At 31.7% G+C, this 21,890-nt stretch overlaps 1 protein-coding gene across 4 annotated transcripts; it reads right to left on the reverse strand.

The window, feature by feature from the left end:
- Positions 1 to 791: 791 nt before the first annotated feature.
- Positions 792 to 17,780, reverse strand: LOC107962950 (protein TSS). Of its 4 annotated transcripts, none has more exons than XM_016899531.2 (23): positions 16,129 to 17,780; positions 15,959 to 16,020; positions 15,687 to 15,779; positions 15,521 to 15,593; positions 13,265 to 13,564; positions 10,497 to 10,561; positions 10,061 to 10,192; positions 9,171 to 9,212; positions 8,550 to 9,071; positions 7,900 to 8,054; positions 6,686 to 7,196; positions 6,424 to 6,486; positions 6,233 to 6,334; positions 5,696 to 6,013; positions 5,524 to 5,616; positions 5,274 to 5,375; positions 4,619 to 4,723; positions 4,281 to 4,414; positions 3,913 to 4,096; positions 3,681 to 3,812; positions 3,397 to 3,509; positions 3,229 to 3,310; positions 792 to 2,606 (listed from the first exon to the last, which is right to left on the reverse strand). In XM_016899531.2, the coding sequence occupies exons 1-23, from the start codon at positions 16,196 to 16,198 to the stop codon at positions 1,017 to 1,019; spliced, it is 5,043 nt and encodes a 1,680-aa protein (XP_016755020.1). In that variant the 5' UTR covers positions 16,199 to 17,780; the 3' UTR covers positions 792 to 1,016. The 4 variants fall into 4 exon arrangements, with proteins under 4 accessions (XP_016755020.1, XP_016755019.1, XP_016755018.1 ...); XM_016899530.2 differs by having other exon boundaries at positions 6,185 to 6,334; XM_016899529.2 differs by having other exon boundaries at positions 5,696 to 6,017; positions 6,132 to 6,334.
- Positions 17,781 to 21,890: the final 4,110 nt, after the last annotated feature.

Below are 21,890 nucleotides of genomic sequence, written 5' to 3' on the forward strand. Positions count from 1 at the left end.
AGTTTTATAAATTTTTTTATATTTTTATTAAAATTTAATAATTTTTATTATTTTTATTTATTTGTATTTTTTTATATTTTTTTCTGCATATTATGCTCTGGTTGTATGAGGACTAGAGGTGCTCATGGGCCGGGTTCGGGCTGGGCCCAGAAAAAAATTCGGCCCAAAATTCCCGAGCTCGAGCCCGGCCCGGCCTGACCCATTTTTTTAATAAACACCAAAAATTTATTTTAAAAATAAAAAAAGTATTTTAAAAATATTTTAAAATTAAAAAAATAAAAATAATAAATATTTATTATATTCGGGCCGGGCCGGGCCGGGCCAAAAAATTTGTGCCCGAGGCCCGACCCGTTTTCTAAACAAGCCTTGTTTTTTTGCCCAAACCCATATTTCGAGCCTATAATTTTACCTGAACCCTCTCATAATTCGGGCGGGCCATCGGGCCGGGCTGCCCGGCCCATGAACACTTCTAATGAGGACAAAAAAAAACTGAGGCTTAATTGTTTTATCTTTTTTTGAAAAAATTTGAAAACGTTTTTAATGCATTTTGAATATTATTAAGTGTAAAAAAAAACGAGCTTAATCTCTTTTTTTTTTAAATCAAGTCCTTTTTACACTTTTAAATCAAATCATAAATATGAAAATCATCGATTTCAAATCAAAAAATTTAAAATCTAAATATTAGCTATAACAGTTATGGGAACATATATGTTGTAAATTTGTTCATTGTCGGACACAGTGTTTCCATAAAACTACAAAAATCCCCAAAAATAAAAATTAAAATATGAAAATTACGAATTGGTCGTTTTATTGATCAAACAAAATCTCTAAACAAGAGAACCAATTTGCAGAGATTATTAGCATAACACCAAGCTGTTCTCAAAATAAGTAGGAACTAAAGAACCAGGTTTCACTCTAAATTGCTTTGTTAATATGGAAGCAAGGATATGATAATAAATAAAACTGGAAATGGAACATGATGACACTTACACTGTTATTTTCCTAAGGTTATTTCTTCACCTTACAGAAGCAGATATGGATTGCTGATTATATAGCCCAGTGACTCCATTAGTAAGCTGCTGCCTGTTTTTCCGCCGTTTCTTTACAACTGTAAATCCTTCGCCATCTCCGGGTTTCTTATTATTTATATCCAACGCTTTTGGTTCTTCATTGCTACTGGATTGAGAATCCAAGTCCTTTCCTTCATTCCCATATAGAATTTTTATTATTGCAGTGTCGCTTGTAACTGCATCCGAAAAGTTTTGGGAATGGTTGAGCCTTTTGTCATTGATTAAAGCCTCACATTCACCATCCATGTTCTGCTTGGCGGACCGGACAATGAAGCTAAGCAAAATCTGCCTTGCCAGCTCGGATTTCTCCTCTGCGCTGCTCTTTTTTGGATTAGAACCGTTAACTTCCCTACTCAACTTCTTATCAACTTCCTTCACTTCTGTGTTCATAGCTTCTTCAGAGCCACTCAAATCACCAGTTCCAGTCATTTGCCAAATTTTGCTTGGAACGAACTCAGGTGCATGAGGGTTCATAACTCTCGGAGATCCAAATCCATTTTGTTCCAAAATAGGAGTTTGGTATCTAAGAAAGCTACCGTAAGAATTATTGTTTCTGTAAAACAATGGCGACCTTGGCCCGCAAGGAACTCGAGCAGCAACTGGAGGTACAACAGGCTCAACAAGCATGCCTTGACTAGCTGTTACATCATAAACACATGTAACAGAAACTGAGTTTAAAGGGTGATAGAGTGCTCCGGGATTGAATGGTTCAGCTGATGCCGATAGCTTACTCCGCTTTGCTTCTAAACCTTTTTCCTGACTACAAGAAGACACCTTATCAATTTCAGGAGCAGTTTCTTCCGACTGACTTTCTGTATCATGAGTTCCTTCAGTTTCACCATTGTCATCCACTACATCATCGACAACAGAGATGTTGTTCCCATGCTCTACATTTGCTGTCTCAGCGCACATTGACTGTTCCATTTTTCCCTCACTTGGTTCCGGTAATGGCTTTAGAACTGTACCTGGAGGTGCCGCAGCTACTTCTTTGTAAGAAAGTGATTTTGAAGCAATGGCACTAAGATTTGCTGAAGGGGAGGAACCTCTGGAAACAGAAGCAGGTAAACCAATTGAAGTCCCTCTAGGATTCAAGCTGGAAGACTTGGATTGCTTTACTGTTTGCATTTCCCGTATAATGTTCTTCGGGGCAGTTTTTCCTGCTGGTGAGATAATGTCTCGCCTACTCCCACTCTCTCTACCATTTGAATATTCACAACCATTCACCTTTAGCTTTGCAAAAACTGGTTTCTTCCTTCCATACTTCTTTCCAGTGGCATTTCCTGACCGACCTTTCGAATTGGCTTCTTGCCACCCTTCATCTAAAGTTGTATCTTCAACAACTTCAGTTGTAACAGTTGCCTCAATACTAGAAATATTATCGGTTTCCTCTGGTTCTTCGGGATGAATAGAAGTCAGGGTACCTATTTCATTAATATCCACAGTTGCTGTAGCTTTATCTGTTGCATCAATAAACACAGCACCATCTGTTTGTAAGTTGTGATGTGTATCATGGGTTTTATCACTAATCTGTAACACCTGCCAAGTTGGAAAAAAAAAATGTCAATGTTATATGTCAAGCAGCATAAAGAACAATGAGATAATAGAAATCCGTATCTATAGTAATGACTGGGTCTGCGTGGAACATCAAGATAAGCAAGTGAGCCAATTTAGAAGGATATACTAATAAGAGAGATTAGAACAAGAAAGTTTTTGAAAACTTCAAAGGCAACCTCATCTTCAGTCAACAAAGTTTTGATGGTCATTAAAGAATGGTCAAGCTAAACAGAGTTTGTTGTTTGCTCTTGGAGATTTTTTAAAACAATGGTCTCATTGAATTTGTGACAAGGGAACATTTTTATGTTAGCAGCTCAAAACTGTAATATCTTAATTTGGAGTTAAAAATAGCCATGTTGATTCAACTCTTAATTTTTCTTTCAAGTACTCATGTTCGACTTGGGTAAGGGGAAAAACTGAACATACTCGTGTCGAATATATACATGTATCTGACACTCACACCAAGTTCAAGTAACATAGAGAAATGGTGTTTTGTGTTGTTATAAGTGGAGGGTCACATTACATAAGCTGAAACAAAATCATAGATGATATCATGATTGTTTTTTAAGAGTTATGTGAAACATGGTCTGAAATCATCAAGTACCTTGGAACGCCGCTGCTTCCTCTGCACATCGTTTCCTTTAGAACCTTGATCAGGACTAATGTAATCGAGGAGATCTGATACACTACAACAAATGGTCACAGGTTTTGGTGCTGCAAGAAATGATGGTATAATTGAATAACTAGTAATTTGGATATACCATATTAATACCTAAGATGACCTTTGCTTGCAATTGATGCATCTGGCTTCGGAGTTCCAGTTCGTGCCGCTTCTTGCTGTTCTAGAGCTTTTGATTCAAAATATTCAAGCCAGGCAGCAGCATCCTGCAAAAGGAAAGCAGTTCATAAACAGTTTAATAATGTTAATCAGCCAACAAAAAGTGCTTCAATCTTTTCGGTTTCTGATCTCAGTAGAACCCTCATCTAACAGAATGCACAAAGAAGCATAAAATTGCCTAGCCAAGTGGTATAGACAGTCATGACCGGCGTATTTACCTGGGTACGAAGGTCATCTGGTCCGAGTTTTGCTTGAAGTATCTTGAGTGTAGTTTGCTCATGTTGCACACTTAATGAATAAGCTTCCATCAATGAAAGAGCAATGGCAATAGCATGATAGCTTGCGGCAGTCTGTCATGGGAGGAAATCAAAAAAAAAAGAAGATCCAACTATGGGAAAATTAGACAAGTATGTATGATCTCATTGAACAAACAACAAAGATGAGACAGACCTGTATGTGATCAGCTCCTAGCAGTCTCTGGTTGCACTTAAGAGCTTCATGTAGATATCTAAGAGCAACATGAACGTTTCCCATGCCTTCTTCCATCATAGCCACATTTATATATGTTGCGGCAGTGTTAGGGTGAGACAATCCACAAGTAAAATGAAGAAGGAATAAGGCACGGTTTACATATCTGCGAAAAATGTAATAAGTTTGTCAAGAGTGTAAGAATCGAAAGCAAAATAAACAACACATACTCCACAAGAGTATATCATCATCAAGAAAGAAAAGGGCATCACTCTTAGCAGCTCGAGACTGCAGCCGTGAGCCTTTTAGCAAATTAAATGCAATCTAAACCACAAAAGATCCCGACTCACTTCAAAGCCATTTCCATGTGTTGGAGCCGATAATAGAATACAGAAAGATCCCCATAGCTTTTCATGGTATCTGGATGGTCAAGACCGAGCTCCCTCTCATTAATATCCAAAGCTTTCTGTTGATATACGGCTGCCTAAACAGCAAGAAACAATTTACATTAGAAATATTTCCCATTATGCCCAGTTAAGTTAAATTTGATAGAAAAATATTATTTTCAGATAACATGATAATATATTATCTGAATCCTTAGCTTGCTAAGTAAACAGTATCTCGGAGACTGAGAGGTGAATTCATTTTCATACATCTTAATCTGAAATATAGCAGAGGGTTTTGATACCTGATTGAAATCTCCAGTATGGTAGAGAACAACAGCAAGAAGACTGTAAGCACTCGCAGTAGTTCGATGATAAGGACCGCATACAGCTATCATCTTTGCCAATGCCTTGAAAAGCAAGTATCACATAACATGAGACCAATTGAAGTTCTATTTAGTAACGTTGCATCCCTTCATAAAGGAAGAGGAAATAAAGGGAGGAATGAGAAGGAAAAAGGCTACTTTGTTCTTTTTCATCATTTCCTCTGTTGCTTGATGTAATTAGTTAAAATGCATGCTAACATTTACATACTACAAATTTGTCGCATTCGCTCTATCCGTGGTTAATTAACAGAAGGAAAAGAAAAGGTTAAACATTAACTGTAAGCTTAACTAATTAATATATAAAAAGCACGGAAAGGAGATAAGTCATTTCAATAAAAATAAGAGAAAAATAGGAATAGTGAGGGGATCAGTTATTGATTAGATATGACACCAACTCCGTTAGAGAAAGTGATATAATTTTTATATATCTTTTTTGTTTCAATTGCTTTCCTCAAATATTTAACCAAATGAGAAAATATAAAAGAAAAGAATATAAAAATTATATCACTTTCTCTTACCCTTCACCAAACATAGGGCATAAATAAATGCAAATTCTAACTGTATGGGTAAATACCTTTGTCCCATAGTTAACCGCATCCTCTAGTTTTCCTTTGTCAAGAGCAATCTTGGATGACTCCAACAATGTTCGGCCATCAGCAGAAGAGCATCCTACATGCTGTAAATCATTACAGGCAGAGTTTGGTTATGGTGAATCCATAACAAGCTGGTCCATTTAGATAATAACAATCTTGAAACAAAATACACATATATGGATATAGATATGAGTATAGCTATAATAGGAAAGTAATGAAAAAGAGATCCACCTTACAAATAGGATACATGCTAATAATATCACAACTTCTGAACGGTTCTTGGCATTCCATATCATAATCTCTAGGAACCAACTCTAGACCAATCTGGGAAAAATATAAGTAAAACTCAGCTTCTGTCATCTGATGAACTCAGCAGCTGAAAGAAATCAACAAGAAATAGTACCTTATAGCAAAGTCCGCGAAGAACAGAAAGTTTCCTTAAATGTTGGAATTCATCTTTCAGTTTCCAATCGAATTTTGCTGCAAGAAACTTTCTTAACCACGTCAGTTTGAGTAAATAGTCATCATTTGCACTTGGGGCATTAACATCCACTTCGCAACTTCCAAGTAAGAAATTCAGGGTTGAAGCTATAACCACAGGTAAATCCTCAATTTTCTCAACTGATGCCACAACTGCTTTCACTACTTGCTTGAAAGCTCGAGTAATCATCTCATGGATGCAAAGTGATTGTATGTGAGGAAGCTTCTCAGAAAGTTCAACCTGACTTGTACAATGATAATAAGAGTAAACAAAAACAAGAAACCGTACTTCTAAGCATGTACTTTATGTAATTTTTCATGAATAAAACTACATTTATTAGGAAGTCAGAGAGTATTACTTGAAAACTATCCTAGTGCCAATAAGAAAGGATTTAAGATAACCAATAATCACTTTCACAAAAGGATTCAAGAGGACCGATTTTTTTGAGAGTTTCCTCACCACACGACCCAAAGAGTGCATCTGTAATCCCCTTAAATGCATGAAGTCAGTTAGCGTACGACCATCAACAGGAGAAAGTTCAAGCGATCCAAAATCTGTTACCTAATGAAGTAAAAAGTTTGTCCATGAACTGTGCATTAAACCCAAAAAGTATGTCTTAAAAGATAATAGCTTGGGCTATTGAATGGTACCAGCTTTGGTAAAGCAATGTCATCATAATACTCGCATGCCATCTTAATAAGCTCCTCAGCTGACTGTTGCGAACAGCAAACTTAAAAGAGTGAGTTCAAAATATAACAATAAAAAACTTACAACAAGAAAATTAGTAGTTATAAAGATAGATAGCTTGAAGCACAGTCAGGCACACGAATCTATGGCATAGAAAATCAATGCCAAACTTAAGTGTAAAAAAAAGTAAATGTAGGTTAAAAAGGAAGAGTGAGAGAAGGAAACCTTTAAGTGAAGACCAGTTCCACTTTCTTCAAGACGTGAGAAGGCTTCTTTAGAAATTAGGTGCTTCAATTCCATCTCACTGCTCAACTCAACGTTGCTTTCCTGTCCTAGATTAGACTTCACATCCTCACTGCATAACTCAGAATCATTGTCTTCCTTCTCAACTGTGCTACTGATATTACTTGGTTTTTTGTCCCTTTTCTTTAAAAATTTAAACTGCTTTCCAAGACCTTTGACAGCAGCTTCAGCCTCCTGATCATTTGCAGGTCCTTTTGAAGTAGCATCTGTTGAAGTTTCCTGCTTTTGTAGATACTGCACCCAACAAGAACCAAGTTCCCATCTAATAGTCCTTTCAGGGGCAGCTAAATTCTCCTCTAATTTTGTCAAGTTCTCTTTAATTACTCGCTGAACAAGACATCTAGAAGATTTGGAATCAATCAAGTTGGACTGATTTGACTGTCCTCCACCAGTTACTTCCGCAGGGCTGGATTTGTGAAGTAAAACCCTTAGGCTGCAATAAATTCAATACTGTTTTCAGGTAGAACAAAGTAAAATCATTGAATATTATTAGTAAGCATGAAACAATTCTTATTCCTAGTAATTTATTAGGACAAACTGTAAGTAGTAATTATTTGCATTGAATCTAAAACCAAATGCCAGTTGCAGAAGAGACCTTCAAAATAAGACCACAACAAAACCTTCAACTGATGTGAAATTAACACTCTCACTCACAGAAAAGCCCAATGTAGGGAATAAAATAACACATGAAAAACGGGGAAGAAATAACCCGTACTCATGACGTATTAGTTAAGCATCCACCTCAAAACCATTTGGCAATTGATGAAAAGCTCAAATTAGAAAGCCTCATTCATAACCTAATAGACGTATTATAATACCACTCAGCATATGAGAGATGTCTCTAGCTGACGGCCTGGCACTCAATTTCATATTTTCTTTGGTCCATTCATCAAACTCTCAATTTCACGTATAAGACTTCACTCACTTCAGAAGATCAATCCATATCCTATTTAATTATCTTCTCCCTTAGTTGATTGAGTAGTTCTAGGTTAAACAGAATGGATGGTAAAAATTATAATATGATTTGATATAATGCAGATAACTACTTAACTTCATGAGTTAAGCCCTACCGGAGGGCCCAACGTGTGTGTTATATGCATGATATCAAAATGAGAGCATCATCAAACAATTCAGACCTGTTAATATTAAGAACATTCGCTCCTCCATCTGGTTGATCATCAATTTCAATATCCGGAGCACCAGATTTTTCCTTCTTCACATCACCAACAACACTTACAATTGCAGTGTACCCACAATGTCTAACAATGACAGTGCCCAATGCAGAAGTATCCTGTGAGATGATTACCATGTTGATTAGCCAAACAAACAATAAGCTTTTGAAAAGGATTTTTTAGTGGAAAACTTCTAGCATTATGCATAATCGAGAAATTGACAAGGTTTGGTCATACGTGATAAAGACCACCAAACTACACAGAAAGACTTCAGACAAATGAGCATGGGTATAAAGGCCGGTATGCATAGATGAAAAAGAAAGTGATCCATGTGAGTCTCAGGTGACAAATCAGATACTGTTTGAAGTTTTAGAAGATACATAAGAAGTAAAAAAGGAAACAAAATACAATGATGACAAAGCAGCAGCCAAATAAAGCACATGCATCATGTATACAGAAAAAAAAAGAGAGAGGACAGGAGGGACAGGGAAAGATGAAAAGCTATAGGGCACGCACATTCTTAGGAAGCAAATAAAATTCATTACAATAAAAGAAAAGAAAAAATTAGGATGATATAAGATGCCTAAGAAGAGAAGAGGAGATTGTGGACTTACATGAACAACTACATTCTCATCTGCAGTTATCCCTTTAAGTAAATTCCTTCGAGCAATTTCATTGGTAGTCATGTCAGATGATTGATGGCCAGCAACCTTTACCCCACACTCAAGTTTCACATCTTCCGAGTCATGTTTTACTAAAATGGACAAGTCACCTGTGCGATCCTCATGAAGGACGGAGTCTGGATGGCCCTTGACATTTAATCTGGAATTCATGACATGTTGTATTGCAGCAACAGCTTTAAAGATTGAGACATCAATAAACTGGCTATGGAGCAAAAAGGCCTTGCGGTCTCGAATAATCCTCTCCTCTTCGGTTTTGCAAGGAAGGCTGGCTAAAATTGAAAAATCTGTAGCCCATGGCCGAAGATCATATTCACCATTTCTTCCCTGACCTCCACCATTACCACCCCATTCTTCATCTTCTGATGGGAAAGAGGGGAAGTTTGCTGGACACTCAGCAACAGGGGGAGGGACAAGCCATGTATTTGCCCGAAATCCATAGGGAAGATTACCAAACTGGAGGGAAAAAAAGCATAAGAGCTTTCAGAATTGCTTTTCGTGATGTCATGGTTCGCAAGGTAAAATAACCTATGAAGCAAATTAAGAAAATGTCACCTTATTGTGTCCTACAAATGCCTTCATAAGGGATTCATATGCCTGCATCAAGCACAAGCAAGAATAAGTTACAACATAAAAGACAAATAAATAAGCGAGAGATGATAGCTACAACAAAAGTCATGTCATGCCACAACAAACTTTTGACATGTCAGTCTTCAGATTTGTTACATTATTTGAACAAGGTTGATCCAAATTTTACAGAGCAAGAAAAGCTACACTCAACATGGTAAACACTAGTCTTTGTATTGACATGAATAGTCAACAAAAACACGGTTCAGCAGTGGAGAATTAAAGATGCCAATGGATCAGGTTGGATCAAATTTTGGTCCATTGGAAATCTATCTGAAACTTAATCACCTAAACCGAACCCAGCACAAATAGAGTTGTTAAATTCTAGCACCACCACAAGCCTGCGTGTAAACTGATAGGCCTAAATCTCACTCATAGCAATCCACAGTCAAAGGCAAGCTTTAACCATTCGAAGCCGCTGTTGGCTTAAGCTTTTCTAAGGGATAAGGCAAAGTCAAATACTGCAGAGCAGCACATTGGTGACATCGATCCTTGTGGCTAACTTGACAAAGAAGAAAATTGTTTTTCTTTCCTCGATGTCCTTTTGCATTTAAAGTATACTCTCGAGATGTAACACAAACACAACCAACATTTTCTTGTTCCCTCTAGAAAGAAGGGGTAGGTTGGGTAATAGACTTGCAGAACATCTTAGGTAAAAAGTTAAAAAGTAAAATGTTGCTTATCAATATTTATTAAAATTTTGCAATCAAGATAAAGCAAGGAGGTTTTTTGTGGCATATCCAACGCGATAAAGGGTTCAAATCAACATAAGTGCAATGTTCATGGAAGCTAAGTAATTAACGACAAACAATGCTTACATTGGCAAAGGCTTGACTGAGGTTTTGCAAAAGATCTAACAAAGAGTGGCTCTGGAAGAAGTGCTTTCCAACAGTGAAAAACCCTTTTACTGATGCAACCACTTGTATCAACTTCCCGTTGCAGATTTTTATCTAATGAAATTTTGAGATCAACCATACATGGAAATGGAAAGGTGGTTAAAAAAATACAAGAAGAGAAACAAAATTAAAGTATGATGAATCATCTTATCAATGGTTTAAGAGGTCAAAGTAACAACATTGGAGAAAACGAGCTCCAATTAGCAAAAGACAAACAAGAAATAGCATTTTCACAGTGATCACGGTGACATGAAGTAAGGCCTCAAACAATATATGGGATAAAATTGCATCAACAATTTTTGGTTCTATAGGAAGCGATCATCAAGAAGATTTATTAAGATGGAGAGTGAGAACATACCTGCATTACAAAATAGTCACCGTCACGCCACCCTTCTACATCCTTGGGGTCACATTTCCTCAAATCTGCAAAATCCAAAATTAGTAAATAACAATCTAACCAAAGCAACTTGATTAAATGTTTTTTTTTTTTGGGGGGGGGGGGTTACGTCTTTCAATTGCTTAAAAAAATGCAAGCCATTTACCACTACACTAGTGGCAAGCAAATAACCATGCACAATGCTCAGAATTTCTTTCTTGATTTAGAGAATTATATTTATTTTCTGTCTCCCAAATGAAATTTCTTATGTTTCATAAATTTATTTCTGAAACAGCATCCACAAATTCCAGTTTCTTTCCTTTTTACAAACTATGGGTATTGATCTTTTCATAAATAAATTTTGTTTCATTTTGCAAATGAAGTTGAGCATTATGGAACTAATACCTTTTCAGGTGCCAAGCATTGTAAATCATGAAATTTAGATGAAATGAATACATACTGTTGATTTTATTCATCCCAAGCAGATGATTGGCACCTCTGCAAACATCTATAATAATTTGGCACGCCCGTGGCTGAGTTTTTAAAATTTTTTTTTTTAACAAATAATAGTGTATTAAAAGATATTGATATTTTGTAAGTAAAAATATGAATAACTTTGTTTAAGCCAAAATATTGCTAGTTATATTTATTATTCCAAATAAAAGCTACTTCAGCATTATTCTTCAATGGTGTCAACACCATTAATAGTCAAATAGGTCAATTAATCATTTCCCTTTCACTATTTTTTTTCCATCACCCAAATTAAATAAAGTGTATATTTTTGTAAGGATTCAAATCTTAAATCTTAAATCTTAAAAAATTCTAAATTTTAAAAAGAATAAAAAAATAGAATGGCGAAGATTTATTCGTGGTTTTGCTTTGAAATCAAGTATTATCATCTTGTATGGTAATAATTTGCTCCTACTTAAAGTTGTAAAATATACATAAATTCACTCAATTTTATATTTATTAAAATAATATCGCTTGAGTTTTAAAAACAATTTTATTTGAAATTTTATTAATTAATTTGGTGTTATTTGGCTTGTAAGATACTCTTACTGTCTTATTAAAAAGACCAATTTAATGGGATAGAAAGACTGAAATAATTTAATTTAAAAAAATTTCACCAAAACAAAATTCTTATTTATAATAAATTAAAAGTGTGACCGAGAACAAAAGCAAATACTAGAATTTCTAGATTATTATATTTAAAAATGAAGTTTTTAACTTTTATTATTATCTTAATTTATATGAAGTTGTGATTAAATTTTAACATCCATTAAACATGAAATGTGCAGGCATAATTTCACTTTCAAACTAGCCACCTCGTTGAAGTTAATTAATATACCAAATAAAGGTTTTTTCTTGGGTCAGAATACCGAATAAATTTGAATTGCATTAAATTTATGATTAAAGAAACCGTAAAAATCCATTTTAAAATGTGTACCCGTTACCGAAAACTAAAAAGCTCGATTGTCAGGCAAGAAAACAGAAACAAAAGAGATATTTATTTAAAAAAGTTAATATATATTTTACTCTTAAATTTGTTATTCGATATTTAATTTTTTAATTTAATTACTGTTTAAATTTAAAATCTATCAGATATTTTAGTACTCATGTTGTAAAATTGTTAGGATGTGATGATATAATAATAACAATCAATAATAGATGAAATGTGGCAACATGTGACAAATATTAATATTTTTTTTACAATATATAAATTTATGTAAAAAAGTTATTTCACATTCAGAAGAACTTGGACATTTTGTTGCTCAAATTCATTCTCGAGTACCTTTTTAAATAATTTTATATATTTTTATTTTTTATAAAAAAAATTATTATATGAATACCGAAATATATAAATAGTAAGAATTTAAAAAATTCAAAACATTTTCACAAAACTTTTGGTAATGTATTAAAATCAAGAATTTATTTCAACCAAATTTATTAAAAAGTCAAAAACAAATTATTAAAGTAACCTACCTTATTGAAACATAAACAAAGTAGAAAACATATAAAAAGAAAGTGAACCGCATTTAGGGTGGGTTTGGATGGGCGATTGGATGCAGTGCGGTGCGGTGCAATGCGTTTAATTTACTTTTTATCTCACGCTACAGTATCTAATCTCACCGCCACCGCTATTTTTACACTAACCGCAGGTAAACGCACCACCCATCCAAACTCACCCTTAATTTGGTACACATATATATATAAAGAGTGGGGGATAACAAGAAAATGTCCGAACAAAAATAAAGCAAAGATGATAGCTTTATTGAAGATAAAAGAAACTTTTTTGAAGCTGGAAAATTATTCAAAAAAATGAAAAAAAATAAAAAAATACTCGAAAGTTTTTAAGGTTATTAAAAATATCAAAAATTTAAGAAACTAAAGAAAATTCTAAAAATTCCAAAAATAACTTGAGAATTTTCCTAAAAATTATAAAAAATAATAAATATTCTAAAAGTTGAGATTTTCATATTATTATTATGAAATTTAAAATATATAAAATTATTAAAAAATACGTTTAAAATGAATCTAAATAAAATGGCATCTAGATTCTTTTAAATTTAGAAATCTATTTATCTAGGTTGGTTCTGAATATTTATAAATATTTAAAAAATTATTTTTCATTTATGCCTGCCATTTTAACATTGTTAAAATGTAATTAAGTAGCAAAGTATAGTTTAAAAAACGAATTAAGTAACAGGTGGAATATTTTTGCGTTATTCAAAAGAAGAAATGGCACTTACTGAGAATGGGAGGAGAGAGGTGAGAGAATGAGAAGAAATCGTAAAATTCCGATAATTTCGGGGTGGGATGAATGGCAGCCATGTCCAAGTTCTCCGGAATTGGCGTCGTTTCGCCATCCGAGGGCGCAGGTGGAAGAGCGCTGTTGTTGGGCCTATTGACCTTTTCGGCTTTTGAATCTGACGGCGCTGATAAGGATTGTGATCGGGGACGTTTAGGCCTCGAGAACCTGGAGGTGCATGCTACAATATCTACCAGTCTGCGCACGTGAGCCACCGCCTCAGCTTCCTCGGCATACTTCTCTGCATCGAAGTGGCATTATTGTAACTACCGAACAATTATTGGGCAATGTCATATTGTTAGAGTCGATTTCGTTTTCTCGTGTAAAACGTGGTGTTTAAAATCCAATTAAGCGGTATTAGAGTCAATAGACAGGCAGCAACTACAATAAAATAAAAGATATATCAACATTTATTTTTATACATATTTGTCGTTTTAGTAATGTTAGTAAACCCTTGAGTGTACGGTTTCAAGTTTTACTACCTGCATTTAAGTCTTACACACAAATTACTGGTAATTTTGGATTGTATTTTTATCTTGAAAAAATTATACATATTCAAAAAACAATCTAGTTTTGAAAGCATTAATTATTCATTAAAAATATCTGCTTGTGTTAACTTCGCCTTTTTTTTTTTTTTGAAAATACATGTTTTTGAGATTAAATTTTTTTATTATACTCCACAAGTTAGAGGGTGACCAAAATGTAGTGAAAAATAAAGTTAAATTAAAAAAAAAAGATATAGTATTTGAATCTACTTGTAGAATTACAATTTTCTATTACCAATGTATCAAATGAGTAAATTGTTGGACCAAAAAAAATATTAAATTTAAAATGTAATTATATAATTTTATATAAACAAAAAAGTAGAAAAACATTTTTATATAAAAAACAGAAAAACATCTCGAACTTCATTATAAATGAGAAAAAAAGGGTATATTGTTATTTAAAAATGAATGGATTTAAATAATATTTATTTTCAAATAAAATGAAATTTTAACATATCAATATTATTTTATTTATTATATTTGTTAATTTTTACTTTAATAAATGTTTTTATAGGAAATAACGAAATATCATTAAAAATAAGAAAAGAATCATAAAGCAACAAGAAGCAGGAATAAATGTCATTAAACATTGTCACTACGTCAAGTCTAATTAAAAACTTTAATACTAGAAAAGTATTATTTTATTCTTCTAAAAAAAGTATCATTTCATTTTATTCTAGTAAATTTGGATTTAAGGCTTATTTTCTTTTCATTTTATACTCCAATTGAAGACATTTCGTTTTCCAAAACAAATTTAATTAAATTAAGCAATGAATAAATAATAAATAAACTTGTGAGTCGGGTTCATGATATTGTAAAACTACTTAAATTCAATTAAGAATAAGAATTCCATAAAATCCAAGAAAATAAAAATAAATGTCAAATGGTATCTACTTTCAATTATTTTGGAAGTAAATTAATCCATTAAAATTGAAATATTTTACTTTTATTTATTTACTATTAAAGTGTTTTGTTCTGGAATTTAAAGGAAAACGAAATCATAAATTGTTTTGAAGAAGTTGAAGGTATCTCTTGGCTATAAGAAAAACAACTTCTTCACTTCACTCATTGATATTATCAATGGGTTTGGGAAGTTACATAATTATTTCATTATGACTCATAATTTGTCTTAATCTTTAATTTCCTTTTGATTAAAACCAAATAAATTTTGGATTTTTTTTTCAATTTTTAATGAATGTATTTTTTTTAAAGAAAAAGTTACTATATATTATGTCAACCGCAATGTTCCATTCGAGATTTTGTTTTTTTTTTTCTTTGCTTTTCTTATGTAAATAATTTAACTACTAATACCCAACAATAACAATAACAACAACAACAACAAAATTCTCTTTTCATTAATGTTTGATTATTAGAACTAAGAAGATAATAAAGAAGAAACCCAATCCTTCAAGTTTCTTTCGGTTAATGAGGGACAAAATAAAAATTGGAAAAAGTTAGAGGGCAAAGATAAAAAAAAAGTTGTTTAACTCCTCTAATTACAAATTTAAGAGTTGGAAAGATTTATAAGTAATTTAGAATTTGTATGTTTAATATATTATATGAGACAAGTAATAAAACAAAAGAAGGGGACTTTTCTACTAAAAACATAAAATTAGAGATTTGGTTAAGGAGGCTTAAACTAAAAAACCTACCTTCAACCATTTTGAGCAAACATGGTTTCAAGGTAACCATTTCCACTTTGTCACTCAATCTCTTCCCTTTGACCTAACCATTATTTTTCATAAACAAAATGAGTTAAAAAATTTAAAAATTATAAGAAAATTATAAAATAAAAAATAAAAACTCGATTGCTCTCACCTCATGAGCAAAAGAATAGTTTGTAAGGTGACATGTCTCCACATGAGAAGCCAACAGCCTTCTTACATCAAGTATCCTGTCAGTGGAGATACCCTTCAAGAACCCCCCAAAAAAGAACAATTTCCAGTAATTTCAGCTAAATTAATCAATATTTTAGAATTGGAGACTCATGAAAATCATTCTTTAAAAAAATTTAAAGTTGGAATTTCAGAATTTGCTATGATTCTTTTGAAATAAACAAATGCAGAAAAATGTAGAAAGCAAATGACTACCTTGAGCACAACTTGAGTTTCATAAGGAGTAGTGACAGTGATGTCAAGAACATAAGGAACAACTGGAAAAATAAAACAATAAACAAAATTAAAAGGGAAAAAAAGGGCATTTCAAAGTATCTATTATTCTTTTTAAATGTACATAAGTGAGGGAAAAAAAGTATACTTACTTTTCTCCTCTTTCCTCTTCTTCTCAGCTTTTGCTTTACTTGACTTACTTTTCCCTGACCTTGGGGCCATTTCTTATATGGAAAAAGAAAAGGCTACAGATATAATAAAAACCCAAATTCAAAAACTTGAATGAAAATGGAGCTGAAAAGCTTAATTTGAAGTCCAAAATAATGTGGTTTACGTAAAGATGATAGGAGAGTAATGAGTGAAAATATGCAGAAGAAAGAAAAGGGATGGTGTTTTTAGAGAGTGAATAAGGGTATGGAGAGGAGATGATAAGATAAGGGAAGGGTATTTTTGAGTAATGTCATTGGATTTGAGAGCAATCCTAGCCTCTCCTTGTTGCTAAAAAGCCTGAATTCTTAGCCCCTTTTCTGACCATTGATCTCTTATTAGTTTTATTTATTTTTTTTAAAAATTCATGTTCAGAGCCCCTAACACCCACAAATCCAGCTTATGACAAAAACCCATTTGCATCGAGACAAAATCAAAGTTGGTGGGGACAAATGCCAAAGGGGGAAGAAAAAGATGACCGTCGAAAATAAATTTGGGTACGTGGACGGCTATTGCTGGTTTTTTCCAGTTTTTGTTTTATTATTTGTTGGGGCCTTTTTGATTCGCTTTTGCTGCTCTTTCATATTTGGTTAAAACCGTGGAGGTGTATTTGTTTTTTTTCTTTTTCGTTGCGTATTATTTTTACATCATATAATATTTGTCTAAATCATCATTTCTTTTTATTAAGACTCTGACATGTTTGTGCTATACCCATGCTTTTCATATTGATATATATTTTTTATTTTTTTTTCATGCCGTCTAATCATTTTGATATATTTATCCAAACCAGAGACACCTGCCAAGCAAAGGAGAAGTCGGAACCAAAACAGAGAAGCCAAGAAGAAGAAGAACAAAAGGTGAAAAGGGATGGCTTTTAAAACCGACGGCACCAGCGGCAGGGATAGCGCCTGAACGGACGGCGGAGGCGGCGTTGTACAGCGGCTAAGCCACTGACGGCGGTGCCTCAATTCGACGTCGGAGAGCAGCGGCAGTGAAGCTGCGGCCAGGGGTTTTAAAAACAAAAAAATAAAGAAGAGAAGAGGAAAACGGCGGTGAACGCGGTTGGAGAAGACACCGGAAGGTCGAACGGCGGTTCTAGAGCTTAGGAGGCGGAGCCGCCGACGGCACAAAGGAGAGGCTAGGGTTTTCCGTTGAGAGAGGAGAAGAGAAAGGAAATAAAAAGAACAAAAAATAACAGCAAAGATAGAAAGAAAAAAAAAAAATAAAAGCAATATCGTGGTGGGCCCACGCTTTATGAAAACCTCTGCAACCTCTCGTGAATTTGAGCCAAATATTGGCTTCCGGGAATATTCATTTTAAGTCCCTAAATATTTTGAAGTAGTGCTATTTAGTCCCTGTAAAGAGGAGGTCCAATAACCGTTTGGCCCATCTTTGGAGAACGGCCCAATTCTTGGCGCGGCCCATTAAGCAGACCAATATTTTTGGGCTTTGGTTACTTTCTCTTCTTTTAAATAGCCCATCTATATATTAAGTTGATTTATTTTATCAGTGGTGTATGTAGGTGGAAACCACGTATTTAGGGCGAATGAGTGCATTTACAAATAACATACAAATAAATAATGAAAAGTAATATTTGAAATTAAAAATAATAACACATACAACATGTATGAGATTAAAATAAAAAAAATAGTTTAAATTGTGAGTAAAAGGAAATTGAAATAGGTAAATACATTATATGAGGAATATTAAATGCACTCCAATTGTTTATCAAGCATTGCCTTTTTTTTCAGTTAGTTTCGAGTTAACTTGTGACACTAACTCAATCGACAACATTATCAATAAGATTGTTGCATACGCATGATGTGGGTTAAAGTAATTTTATAGTACTAAAAAACTTATCGCACGCATATGCATGTGGAAACTATGTATTTAAAATGCATAGGTGTGTTTATAAATAATATACAATGAATGATGAAATGTAAGATTTAGAACAAAAAATAATAACACATATGCAATATATAATTTCTTTAACTGAATTGGTGCTCGTATGGCTAGTAACACCAATGTCGTCAATGATTTTATTAATAGTATAGATATACAATTGAACGAGTTAATAAAGTGTGAATAATAAAATTAAACTATATAAGAATGTTAAAATAAATTTTTGGTTGAGTGATAAATTTAAAATTTTACTAATTTAATTGGCATGGGTTCAAATCTCATTATACACATGTTTTTATTGGTTTTTTAATAAAAATATTAAAATATCCTAAAAAAATATAATTTGTTTTAAATGCGAAGGGATATTAAAATAACTTCTCTAACTGAGTTAGGACCGAATTGAAATCCGATTAATGAGTAATACCAATTCAATAAAAGAATTTATAAATAGTATAGATGATATTATTATGTGAAATTATATGAGATTACATGCTGCATGTTAAAACGTTTATCCGACTATGTTTCATGCTTACTGTACGTACGTACGTACATACGTACATACTTATTTTATTTATTAATGTAGGTATAATATTATATTAATATTAATATAATGTGTAATATTATATGATTAAATTACTTTTATCAAATTTTAATATATATATAGATATATATATATGTTTTTAATTTTCCTTTGTGTGTCATTTTGACTTCTTTACCATTGTTATTTTACGTTTGATTTCATATATGATTTGATTTGATGTTAAATAACGCATAAACACTAGAGAATGCCCTCACTATGTTTCGATAAATTATAGTGAAGTTTAAACCATTATATTTTGTATTAATATGTATAATGTCCAATATTATTTCATTTCAAATAAATAAATTTAAAGTTAAAAATGATTAGTTATGATGAACTGTATAAGATTTTGAAATTAAGATATCATATGAAAAATAATTAAAACAAGAATAACAATAAGACAACACAATTTGTAACAAATGTATAAAAATTTGTTTATAAATTTTTTTAATAAATTTAAAAATTTGTGGATTGAGTCTTAATTTGATTGAGATAGACATCTTTACCAATATAGGAGAATGTAAGTTCAAGTGCGCTGAAGCATATCATCCTCTTATTCATGGGTTAGAGAGGGACTATAAGTAGTTCTAGAAACACATGAAAATAATACTAATTAATACAAATATGATACTAAAAACAACATGAATATACAAATATAACAAAATTTGAATAAAAATTTATTAAAATGTATTAATAAAATATAAATTTATAATATTTCAAAAAAATGAAAAATAAAACCATAAAACCTAAAATTCATTATTTTGGTTTAGCAAAATAAAAGAAAAGACTAAAGAAAAGAAAACAATTTTATTCCCGTAATTAACCCTTATTAAAATTTAATTCCTTAGTTAGTTGTCAAAAAATTAGTATCTCACGATCTTAAATTGAGCTCTCCCAAGCCATTAGGGACAACTTCAATAGATAGTTATAAATGTTTATCAAATTGATTATAAATCATTTTCAAGCACATAAGGTAATATTCTGACTTAATATAGATTGTGACTTCATTCTTATATTGGATGAGATTTCATTAATCTTTACTAAAAATAGAATACTATTTTCAAATCAAGTAAATCAAATTTCTTTATTTTTTAAAAATAAATTGTGATATTTTCTGTGTTAAAATTTTATTTTTAAATAAAATATGATTTACTCTAAATAATATAATAAATATATATTTTACTTTATTGGATCACAATTAAATATTAAATTGAACTCATTTTTGAAATCAAGATAACAAGCATTTAACAAGATATCAATTTTAACGTCACGAAAGTGCTTAAACTTACATCATGTAGAACAACTCTCAAACCTAAATTTTCGAAGGAATTAAATTGTTTTCTAAAAGGATTTTAAATTTCTAAAAGAAGGATTTTATAATGATCTGATCACACTAGTAAAAATGATAGGTGGTGATTTTTTATTTTTAAATAAAATCTTAGTTTTTCTTAAAGTGGCATATTTGTGCTATACCCATGCTTTTCATGTCGTATATTTTTTTAAAAAAAACTCATGTTGTTTAATCATCTATACTATTAATAAATTTTTTAACTGAGTTAGTATTACAGATTAATCGAATACCAACTCAATTAAGAAATGATTAATATAATTTTTTATTAAATGACTACTATTATTACTTTGATGGCCTTTTTACTTTTTTTTTCATATTTTTATATAATTTTTAAGTACAAAAAAACTAAAATTAACATTTCTAGGGATTAAACCCATGTCTAATAGATTTATAAATAAATTTTTATCACTACACTAATAATAATTCTTAAGTAAGCTTAAAAATAACTAACTCTTAACATAAAATGTTTCTCTCACCAACTATATCTATATTATTAATAAAACTCGTGACTGAGTTAGTGTCACTAGTTAACCAAGTACCAACCCTTTTATTAAATGACTATTATTATTATTTTGAAGGTCTTTTTATCTTTTCATACTTTTATATAGCTTTTAAATAATAATAAAAATTAAAACTAACATATCTAGGAATTGAATTCATGTTTAATGGATTTGTAAACAAATTATTTACCATTACATCAATTATAATTCTTAAGTAAACTTAAAAAAAAATTAACATAAAATGTTTTCTCTGACAAAATTTGTATATATAGATAATGTCATTGATTGCGTTAGTGTCATAAGTCAACTCGATATTTAATTTTTTTTTAAATAGAATTTTAATATTGAATTTTCTTTTCACCAACTTGATAACTTTTTGATGTACTATAGAAAAATGTCAATACTATGATAAACAATTAGAGTGCATTTAATATTTTTAATATGATGTATTACCTATTTCAATTTTCTTTTACCCACAAGTTAAACTGCTTTTTATTTTAATTTCATACATATTGCATATTTGTTATTATTATTAGTTTTAAAACTAACGTTTCATTATTCCTTGTATGTAAATTGTTAAACACATACTTATGTTCTAAATATGTGGTTTCCACAAGCATACATGTGTGATAGAATTTCTAGAATAGATAATGTCACTGATTGCATTGGTGTCATAAGTTAACTCGATATTTAATTTTTAAAAAAACAAAATTTTAATATTGAATTTTCTTTTCACTAACTTGATAACTTTTTGACATGCTATAGAAAAACAATTGGAGTGCATAATATTCTTAATATGATGTATTTACCTATTTCAATTTTCTTTTACTCACAAATTAAATTATTTTTTATTTTATTTTTGTACATACTAATGCATATTTGTTGTTATTATTATTAGTTTCAAAACTGATGTTTTATTATTCTTTGTATGTAAATGTTAAACACATACCTATATTCTAAATACGTAGTTTTCATATGCATAGACATGTAATTGAATTTATATTATAATGTTATGAGATTGTTGAGGAGGGGATGAATTGGACGAATAGTATTTTGTATGAAAGAAGGGAGATTGAGGAATTCTACTCTGTGCTCCAAAAAGCGTACTATATTTGTAACGTTTATAATGCTTATTCTAATAAAAGCATTAGATGTAATAGCTCATGCATTCTAGTTCTACTCAATAGGTCCACCATAAACAATTGTTTGATTTGTTGTAATTGACCATTACAGGCTCAATGGAATCAATCTCTATTACAGTAGGATCTGTAATAACAATTCAAGGGTTTGGGGTCTGAATTGGCTATTCAATAAAACCCGTGTTCACATTTCGTTTTCTTTTTGGACCAAAATATTCTGGCAATGTCTTACCAG

This window comes from Gossypium hirsutum, chromosome D06 (genome assembly GCF_007990345.1).
Source record: "Gossypium hirsutum isolate 1008001.06 chromosome D06, Gossypium_hirsutum_v2.1, whole genome shotgun sequence".
Taxonomy (NCBI): Eukaryota; Viridiplantae; Streptophyta; class Magnoliopsida; order Malvales; family Malvaceae; genus Gossypium; species Gossypium hirsutum.

Coding starts and splice junctions, on each gene's coding strand:
- LOC107962950 (XM_016899529.2), bottom strand. CDS start 16,198: ATGGCCCCAAGGTCAGGGAAAAGTAAGTCAAGTAAAGCAAAAGCTGAG. Junction 10,562..13,264: donor CCTCTCTCCTCCCATTCTCA/GTAAGTGCCATT, acceptor TGGATTTTGCAG/ATTTGAGGAAATGTGACCCC. Junction 4,724..5,273: donor CGGTTAACTATGGGACAAAG/GTATTTACCCAT, acceptor TTGCTTTTCAAG/GCATTGGCAAAGATGATAGC.